The 10,686-nt window shown below is 34.8% G+C and overlaps 1 protein-coding gene across 1 annotated transcript in view; it reads right to left on the bottom strand.

The window, feature by feature from the left end:
• Window positions 1-4,943: 4,943 nt before the first annotated feature.
• The window catches only part of st18 (ST18 C2H2C-type zinc finger transcription factor), a gene marked incomplete at both ends in the record, with an annotated part of 59,080 nt that continues 53,337 nt past the window's right edge, over window positions 4,944-10,686 (bottom strand). The window contains 10 exon segments of the mRNA XM_081352378.1: window positions 4,944-5,084; window positions 5,429-5,572; window positions 5,657-5,760; window positions 5,936-6,024; window positions 6,956-7,177; window positions 9,486-9,566; window positions 9,963-10,025; window positions 10,191-10,259; window positions 10,355-10,417; window positions 10,524-10,636. Of these exon segments, the coding sequence (XP_081208504.1) occupies window positions 4,944-5,084; window positions 5,429-5,572; window positions 5,657-5,760; window positions 5,936-6,024; window positions 6,956-7,177; window positions 9,486-9,566; window positions 9,963-10,025; window positions 10,191-10,259; window positions 10,355-10,417; window positions 10,524-10,636 (1,089 nt within the window).

Genomic DNA, 10,686 nt, shown 5'->3' with positions numbered 1-10,686 from the left:
AGGGGCTATTGGCTAGTAGCTCTGGCTAGTAGCCCAAGAAGGCGGTCAGGGATTGGACAGTTTAGGAGTCGTTCATATGACGTAGCTATCATAACAGGAGAAGGCGGGACATGTCGAAACATGAGTGAAAAAAGGTTTTCTAATAAAAAACTGCTGGCTTGCCTTTACAAATTATATTGTAAAAGGCATTAAGAACCCATATAAGCATTTATTTATTTTTAAACCCTCAACGTCAACCAAATGATTAGCTACCAGGTTTAGCAATGAATCAGTGGTTATATTTGAGCAGCTGGGGTCAGTGTCTGTTAAAGTAGATTGATTGATGTAGATGATTTTTTGGCATTGTAATTTGTTGACAGTGGGTCAACATTCAGAAGCACTTAAACCTCAGTTACTCAGAGAAAAGAACAAGCATGCCTTCTTGTTTACATCCGAACTTATAGTTGCATCATTGCATGCCAAATTAGTTTGAACACAAATGTACCTGCCGTCTGGCACATATATATATATATATATATATATATATATATATATATATATAGGGTTCTGTTGGTAGCATTTGCCCGTATGTCAGTTGTCTCAGTCTGACTGGAAAACAGTATTCATTTACCACGATGACATCTTTTTATTTTCCCATAGACTGTTGATCCACTTTGTCAAACTCTACTGGGAAATTACTATTATGAAACCACTTTAAAATTAGCATGTGTCCTTTAATACATATGGCTATTACGTTTCAACTATAGAGGACGATGCTCCAACAGAATTGACTGCGTAACACGTCTTTCCCAATCAGGTTTTGGAAACATCAGACCATGATGTTCAGACTCTACAACATGGGCAATATGTAACAGCACTTTCATCCAGTGGAATTCTGGGTAAAATGAGCTCAAAGGAAGGGGTCATATCAAACTCCCCTTTAACCCTAAATTGCATAGCAAACTTTGCCCTCCTGGAATGCATATAAAGATCAACAAAGACAGATGCAAGATGCAACTTCTTTAGAACTATACTTGCTGATATTTTAATGATAATTAAATTATGGAGTGTTTGTGTGTGTGTGTGTGTGTGTGTGTGTGTGTGTGTGTGTGTGTGTGTGTGTGTGTGTGTGTGTGTGTGAGAGAGAGAGAGTTTACTACTTAGCTGTTAATTTTGTCCTCAAACTATTTCTATTACATGCATAATGTAATAATGTATTGTACTAAATAATAGTCTATTATATCATTAAATACAAGATAATAAATATTACTATAATAAAAATAGTTTTGTTTAATATAATAATGTAATAAAGTATTTAATAACTATTATTTAGAAACTATTATTTATATATACTGTATATATATATACTGTATACATATATATATATATATACATAAATACAATAAAAAAAATCATAAACACACATGCACACACATAATAGTTTATTATATTAAAGAAAACCAATTTTATATGTATATAAATGTCTATATAATGTTTGTATTTTTTTTATTTAGTTAGTTTTTCTTTAACCCTATCCTTAGGGGGTAAAGTTTGAATTAGGGTTAGTCAGTTCAGTTGTCATAATTATTTTTGTATTACGGCAAGAGAAGTTTATAGTATATCCTCATGTATGTAAACCAGAGGTACAAAGAAAAAGATCAAACTAAATGTGAAAACACAGATTAGATATAGGCTGATGAACGCAATGAGAAAATCACTTCAGGTGAAAAATGTATCAGAAATATTGGGTGCCCAGGTTAACGCATACAGCAGCAGAGTTTCATTTACATCTGTGTGAGTATTGGTGCATTTAAAACTTTAACTTTAAATAAAGTTAAACTCATTCCTATGCAGTATTTGCTAATGAGGACAGAGAGTATTACAGTTTGCCCTGGAGTGGCTGTATAAGCCAAAGCCCACAGACAGGCCAGCAGCATCTCTGCTTTTTTCCTCTGATATTTATGATATTTCTGAAACTCGCCATGAGCATGACATGTTAACTGTGAGATTCAGTCGAGTGTGTGGGTCAGGGTTAAAGTTAAGCGAAATCAAGAAAACACGGATCATTTAGTAATTGTTGGTTTTGTTTCTAGGTGACGTTCAACAGGAAAGCTGTACCTCAATTCAGATAATTAGACATAATTTGCATCATCATCAACGCATCAAAGGCTAGGATAAATTACTCTGATAATTATAAAGAGGTAATTACAAAGGGTAACAAACCGAACACCATATTTACAAGACACCGATTATTTCATATCAGGGCAACAGGCTTACGCAAGGTGTCTCGAGAGGATCTTAAAATCATTTTCTCGTGATTTAACCAGTCAAACTGGTTAAAACTTATTTATTTACCCTTGTATTTGCTGACACTGAAATCATTGTCTTGTTATTTCTCTTTGTGGATTTAGTGTTTCGAATGCAGAAATGAAGGCCTGAAATCTTTTGTGTCTCAAAGTTGCATCCAAACGCCGCCATCTGCTGGTAAATGTGAAAATAGTTTTTGAATGTCTTGCAATGTCATGAAAAGTTGAGTAGCAACGTTTCAAATGTCACGCTGTTCAATTAGATTTGCTAAATAATACATTGTGGATTTGGTTTTGAGCTCTGATGTAGTTACAACAACACGCGTCTGTGAGGAGCAAAAGTGTTTCCATATTTCATTCAAACTTGTCAGACATTTCTACAGTATGCAGTTTTATGAATTAAATATGAGACTACATGGAATATATTTATACTTTTAAAAATATATTATACTATATAGAAATATAAAAAAGTTGCTGCTTAAATTTTTAAGTTGTCATTTCAACTTAAATTACATTCAACTGACTTAAAAAAGCTGAATCTTTTATAGCTTGTAAAAAAATTATTTTGATGAGTTGATGCAACTTATTTTGTCATATTCTTTTACAGTGCATGTGAAACCACCAAATGTACATTCATGTTAATCTGAACCTAAAATATTGATGATGAGTAAAATAAGTTCAATGACATGTTAAATACACTCTATATGCAAGTAAATATTTTTTTATACGAGCATTTCTATAAATCATATTTTTATATGAGCCACTGTACAATGAGCGCTATGCAGATCATTTCAATAGTTTATTTCTACCATACACAAACTGTACAACACAGCGCAGTACTGCTTATGAAAATTTAAAAGTGTAAGGAAATCCTGATATACAAACTACTTGAACTAAAAAAAAAACATTTTTTTTTTAAAAACAGAAACAAACTAAATAATTTACAGTACCGTGTATTTTACTATTTTTTTCTTTCACACAAAAAAATTCATATCACATTACAAAACATCAAATACAAAAAAGAAAAAAATAAATATTCCTCACAAAACTTCCTGAGCAAACAATCTGTGGTTTATAAATGAAAAATTAGCAATTACAAATCATTTAAACAGAAGTAATTCTAAATTATACAGTAATTTAGGATTTCAAACAAAAATGGATTCAGTACAATTCATTATGCTCATTTGGTCAGATAATATAGCGTTTTTATTTCCTCTGAATGACCTGTAAATTTGCTTAAACAAAGTTTTTGACATCATCAATGGACAATGTAAAACTAGGCTAAACCTGCACTGATCACACATCTGTGACCCGCTCAAAAGAAACACTAAATAACAGAATAAAAGTGCAAAAGGGAACGTTTAGCGTTAGAGAAAGCTTTAAAAGTGCCAGAACAAGGCCGTTTGTGATCGTAACATCACAGCAAATGCCTCCAGTAAGAGCGCCGTGACCTCGGCCCTGCGTTTCAACGCTAAATCAAGTGTCGTAATGGAAAGCTTACTCTCTATTGCAGTCGTTTAGCTGTTTATTTGTCCATTTTTATATTTTAGTGGGTTAAAGACATGAAGTGCTTTGAGAAAAGATCATCCATAAAACCTATTTGAGAGCCCACTGTTTGTCTCACAGAAGAAGCCAAAGGTTGAGGAGTTCAGAAAAGAATAAAAAAACGTATTGTGCCTGATCATAAAACACTTCTTTTTTTACAAGAATATCGTTACATACTTAAAATGGCGTATAAACTGTAGGTAAACAGAGTTTAGAGGCTTTTCATTCAGAAAATAAATATACTGCAGAATAAAATGAATCACCATTCACGTAATACTGCTCTACCACAAAACATATCATATTCCATGTACTCATTTACATTTAGGCACATATATGCACACACATGATGTGCACACCAAAGGCAGTTCATATGAGCAGAAACGGAAATAAATTATGATGTCCTTCTTCGTGGATGGTTTGATTTTTGCTCACTGTACAGTCGTTCGGAGAGTGAATCGGATAAAATATTTTTCTTTTCGCTCACTTATTAGAATACAGATTTATGCATGAAAACAAATGATGTCATTTGTGGCGCACATTAAAAAAATAACCCATACGGCTCTAATAGACCAATGACAGCTGCTCACCAACAGGTGGCGCAAGTGGACTATTCTTACATTTGACATCTGTTATAAAAAAAAAAAAGAAGAAAAAAAAAAGAAAAAAAAAAAAATCATCATCTTCACGGATGCCGGCGATTAAAACTCCCAGTTATTGTACAACGAACGCAGGTAAATGTAAATAAATTAAATTCACAATATGTAAGATTGGCCTTGCATTTTTGGAGTTGCAGAAACAAAAAAACAACAACAATTATGATAGCAATAAATAAATCAATAAATAAATCAATAAATAAGATTACTGTGAGATAAATAGAAGATAATATGCAGCAATAATATAACGACACGCAAAAGAACAATACGGAATAAAGTCAAGCAAACCATAGGAAATAAATAAGTGCAAAAGGAGGTCAAATCTCACTACGAGGAACATTGAGCTGTAAAAATGTGGCTGGTTTTTTCAGTGCAATGAATTTGTCGTGGAATGGAGTTATTATAACGAGACATATCTTGCACAGATTACAAAGCCAGCCCTCCGTGAAAGAGTTGGGCCTTATACGTGGATGCCCTTTATGGCCTGTCTGATGCTGTCCAATAAGGCTTTGCATTCTGGCGAGTACTCGTGCTCTGAAGTGTTGTACATATCCGTCAGCGTGTTCACGTACGCTTCGAAGTTCTGTTCGTTTATCGGACCCTGGAACAGATTGAAGAGCATTCAGTTCAGTAACTCCTGAATGTGTTTCATGATGAACATTTAGCTCAAATCATATTGAATTAATCAAAAAAAATGAAGGTTACACTTTATTTTAAGGTTGTTACAGTGTAACTACATGTACTTACTATGGGGTTAGGGTTTGGTTGAGGGTTAGTTGCATGTAATTATGCATCATTTACTGTTACAACATGAAGCTACCACAGTTTTAATGTAGTGCTTTAGACTTTCTGAGGTTAGTACACTGTAAGCGCGCTGTAAAATAAAGTGCAACCACAATCTCAGCGGGAAAAGAGCATGTCGGTGTAAATGTTTCAGCGTCCCACCATTTGCGGCAGCTGTATATCTGTGAGACTGTTGATAAGTGCTTGACTGAGACGCGCTAACTCCTTCAACAGACTGTCGTTGTGCTGCTCAATTATCTTATTCTCCTCCTCAATAGTCTTTAGGTTGCACTCCATGGATGAAATCTGTTTTAAAAGCAGAAAACAAGGTCTTTAGCTCGGAAAATACATCACTCACAATCTTCTCACACAAGCGTTAATGTTATTTACCTGAGTCTGGAGCTGCATCATGTCTGCTTCTATCTTCAGATTGGATTCATTTAGCTCCTTTATTTCATGATCCAAGTGCTGCATGTCTTCATTGTTCTCAATACCTGATTGACAAGAGACAAACCAGGCAAATTAATAAACACGTCTTTCAAAGTCTGAACTGAATTACTCGGGCTCTCTATTTTTCTTCTCGGGAGACGAGCACAGCCTCACTCTATGATGATAATGTCAGCTTGGTTTTAAGCTCTTTTATTCCTTTAAAGCGCTTGAATCGCTCACCGCTGCTGGTTTTGAGTTTGATGGTCATCATCTCCTCCTCGGAGAGCTTCTTCTTGATGCTCTGGGCGTTTAGTGGACATCCTGACAAACTGTACATGGACAAAACACGAAATCTACAGATCAGTACTAGCAATCTGGAGTAGTTTTTCTTAATTATAACTACAGTTTTAATCTAGTTTTAGGAATCGTTAGATAATAAGTACCATATAAGCATGAACAATCTGTGTTACATAAAATGATAACATTATTGGATACTGTAAGGGTGATCAAATAATTAATAAACCATAGAGTCTGTAGTAATAATATTGGAAACAATATAATAATATAGTCAGTTCTGTAATCTGTATTTGTTTATAGTATACCAATATATTTATATATGTATACCATACTACATGTTTTCCATATTTTGATACATATTTTTACACATTGAAAAAAAGCCAACCTGTATTTTTGTGTATTTGAATATTTGTTTTGTATATTGTGTGTGTGTGTGTGTGTGTGTGTGTGTGTGTTATAGAATGTGATATTATTATAATATATTTCGATATATTATATATTGAATACATACATAACATGTTTATATTATATATTTTTATATATTTGGATAAAATAAAATAAATATATTTTGTATATATGTGTATATATATATATATATATATATATATATATATATATATATATATATATATACACACACATACACATACACACACACACAAAATACCAGAATATAATATATCGGTAATATATAATATAATATAGATGGCGCAGGGTCAGTTCCTGTAAAAGTGAGCCGATTGCGATAAACCCTATTGTATTTTGCATATATAATATAATATAAATATAATATAATATAATAATATTATACATTATAAGGAGAGTGTACTTATATATTATAAGTACAAAACTCATAGATAACTCAGTTCACCATAAATGTGTGAGGAGGCCTCATTATACAGTAGAGAAGTTTAAAGTGTAATATCAGAGTTGAAGTTTGGGGTTATGGTATAGTTTCCTCACCTCCTGTGCGTAACGAAGACGTTGTTGGCATGACCCAGGCCGTTGCAGCCGGGCAGAGGGCAGTGAGGAAGCTCCTGTTTACAGATCTTCCAGGAGAAGGCCGACCCGTTCACGGAGCTCTCCTTCTGCTGCTTGCTGGCCATGGGACAGCTTCCAGCGCTGCGATGGGACGTGTATTTACCCGACACGTGGCCCTGCCCGTCACACCCTGACACCGGGCACCTGAGACAGCAAATACACATCATTACCAACAGCACAATATCCACTGATTTCACTGAACACTAAACTGATGAGAGTTTAGACTGAGTTTATGAGCGTTCATATGTAGATTTCTGTCTTTTTAATAACTTGTTTAGAGGGAACAAGGTCATAATCTGCATCACAAAGGTTGTTTGGTATAGATTTCTGGGTCACTATGCCAAAACACACACAGATGTGACCTGACCCCTCGACATGCTTAAATTAAACCCCCTGCGCAGACCTCTTTTGTTGTCCTAAACTCAACAGGGTAACACTGTGATTGTCCAAGATAATCTCTTATTTGAGATTGAACTAGTTTCAGAGCTTATAACCGAGAGTCTTCCTAAACACAAACGAGCTCATATACATTCAGTTGATAATTTGATGGCTAAAACTTCCCCACACCACCGTCGCGCATTTGTCATTCTGTCCGTAAACACCCCCCCCCCACCCCCCAATTTGCAGAGTTGGAAGACTTTTCAAATACCATTAAGAAGATTAATCCTGTGAAATGCTGATTAAAAATGTATTCAAAACAGAGAGAAAAAAAAGGGCTGGAATAATTCTATCGGCACACGCAAAAAAAAAAAAAGTCTGCGCTTCGACGGAAACGCACTCCAGTAAATAATTACGGGCATGGAGGTTAACGTGCCGCCGATGGAAAACATAAGCCCTAGCAAGTTGAAGACTAGAGTGGTGAGGAGTTGGCCAATTTATTTTGCTGCTCACTTTCCCCCTAGGTCAGTAATGGAATGACATAAATTGCACATAATTGTTGTGCGTCCTCCACAGGGGGGAAAAAGCACATGATTTGGAGGTGGCTGACCCTTTCCCTGATAGCCCATATTGGAAGAGGTGAGAGGTTATCTGGGATAGTACAAATAGCTTGTCTGCAGGCCTATATGGGAAAGGTTGTTATGGCAGTTTTGGCACTAATACACTGACTAAAACAAGACAACATTACGACTCCAACACTGGCCGTCGGGTCCAGCTCTGGGAATGGCGTTCCTGACCGCGGAACAACAGAGATGGGCCATATGGCCGACAATTTACAATAATCTAGCCACATTACAGATGTAGCCTGCTTTCCGTTTCTCCACCCGTCCATTTCTCTGCCTCTCCGTTCCTCCTTTTAATGTGCGCGGACCTGCTACCGTCTAATTCCTAAGCTCTCGTCTTTGCATTAGTAATTAAAAATGAAATACTAGCCCAGATGCAAAAGTAGGAAAGCCCTGTCACTCTGGGTTAGACTTCGGATTTAAGGCTGGAATCAATTCAATTAATTTATTTATTTTTTTCCTCCATAGTATTATGTTTTTAAAGAGCAAACTACTGCATTAATTGTAATTAAATGAGATCTTACAGGAAAACGAGGAAAGAGTTTTGAGCTCCCTGAATTAAAAAAGATTATTATTATTATTTTTGAATGGTATTTCTAGGAAACGCACATTCTGGGAAACATTTTCATCTAGTGTTCCGGAATACAGTATTTCCCAAAACAACAATTACAGTATTATTTTCTTGTGCGTTGCTGTGCAAATAATTAGTTTTAAAGGTTAGTTGTATAGGCCGTTTTGATTTAAAAAGTAAATAAATAAAAATCCTGTTGAAGATATTTTCACTTTCCATAAATATAATACCATAAATTAAATTTCAACAAATTATCAATGAAAGTAGGATCAGTAAAAAAATCATATTTATTTTATATATAAGAGAACAATGTGGCATACAGCAAAATAGACAAATTATATGATCAACAACTTTTTAGCAATTTATACAAGTTTAATACAAGTTTATATAAGTTATACAAGTTTCAACTAATTTTTAAAGTCAGTTTAACGCAATTTAAGTTGAAATTACTTAAAAATCCAAGTTGGTTGTACTTAAAAATTTAAGGCAGCAACTTTTTATAGTGTATTATGTTTTTAGCATTTAAAATATTCTCATTAGTTAACATTTTTCAAATATACTAACAAATCACTATTTTATAATGAAGATACACGCATTTCATACATTTAAACCTAGCTACATTTCATGCTAGGTTAATTTAATTTTAAATAATTCAATGGGACTCAAAACAAACAAAACAATGCTTATCTACCATATTTGTGGAAAGTGTATACTATATTTCGGTTCAAATTTTTAAATCTTTCATCCAATAAAGAAGAATCTATCGGTCAAATGTTGATGCTTTAGTAAATACATCTAGTTTATAGTTAAGCCTTTCTCTTAAATCGTAAATTAAAAACACCAAACGTTTTGGATGTCATTGTTTTTGGTGGTGTCTTACTTCATCTCCGGCTCTTCTTTGTCCTCTTTGCTTGGCGTGAGCTTCAAGCTTCCTTTCCTGGCACGAGGGCATCCTGACAGACTGGGAAGGAACATGACATATGTGACGAACCTTTCAGAAGTTCAAGCGTGCAGACGTGTGTGTGGGAAAGATACTGCGTGATGTTTCAAGCTTTGACACCTGTCGTGTTTCCATTGAACAGGGGTCATTACCTCAACAGCCGTGAAATGCCACAAAGTATTTACTCTTTGGCGATTACCCGGTTTTAAATGCAAATGATTTAACCCACTGAGTGCCTTTGTGTGGTCTGATGTCTAAAATCTATTATAGAATAACATCTTGAATTAGAAAACACTGGTGTCAAAATGAGACATTATGTTATAATAAAAAGCATGACCATTTATGTCATGCAAAAACATAAAAAATGTCACCACAATTTCATCTTTCATTGAAGTCTATGATTATTGAGACGCTTACCTCCTATGAGATGCATAGTTTCCTGTCACATGACCTGAGCCGTCACAACCAGGAGTTGGGCACCTTTAAAAGAAATGGACATTTTATGATTCACGATTCATATTCAATATATATTTTTTCCATTTATTTACATCATCACATTACACTTACATTATTGCTTTAACTTCTCTGTAACTTTAAAACCATTGCACAGTTTTTTATTGAATTGAAATATTAGCTAATTCTTACTTTAGCTCTTGAGAATTAGCAGCCATTAGTGATTTCAGGGTCTTATCAGCCAATGGGCAACCAGATACACTACAAAAATAAAAGCAGGAGACATAATGTATATTTTTCAAGATGGTTTTGCTGCTTGAAAAATAAAGAGGGTGTCGGCGGACGGGGCTCCTCACCTTCTGTGTGACGCATAATTTCCTGTCACATGACCACTGCCATCACAACCTGGTGTCGGACAACTGCAAAGAGAATAAATGACCAATGAATGCCTACAGTCTATGATCTACTAGACACGCGCTAATAATTAATAAAGTTTTTAGCATGCTATCCAAATAATTTTAGTACCTCATCAGCTCTTTTTTGGTGTCTCTTATGAGCATCTTGTTTTTTGCACTTGCCATGTTAGCGTCCCCACTGTACGCTTTATCCTCTAGAGACGCCTTCTCCAACTGATCCACCTACAAGACAAAGAGAAGTGTCAAAACACTGTGAAATGTTGAAGTCAAGT

Source organism: Scardinius erythrophthalmus (genome assembly GCF_964197995.2).
Source record: "Scardinius erythrophthalmus genome assembly, chromosome: 22".
Lineage (NCBI taxonomy): Eukaryota > Metazoa > Chordata > Actinopteri > Cypriniformes > Leuciscidae > Scardinius > Scardinius erythrophthalmus.
The sequence above is the reverse complement of the archived record's forward strand: the minus strand, read 5'-3'. Positions and strand labels throughout refer to the sequence as shown.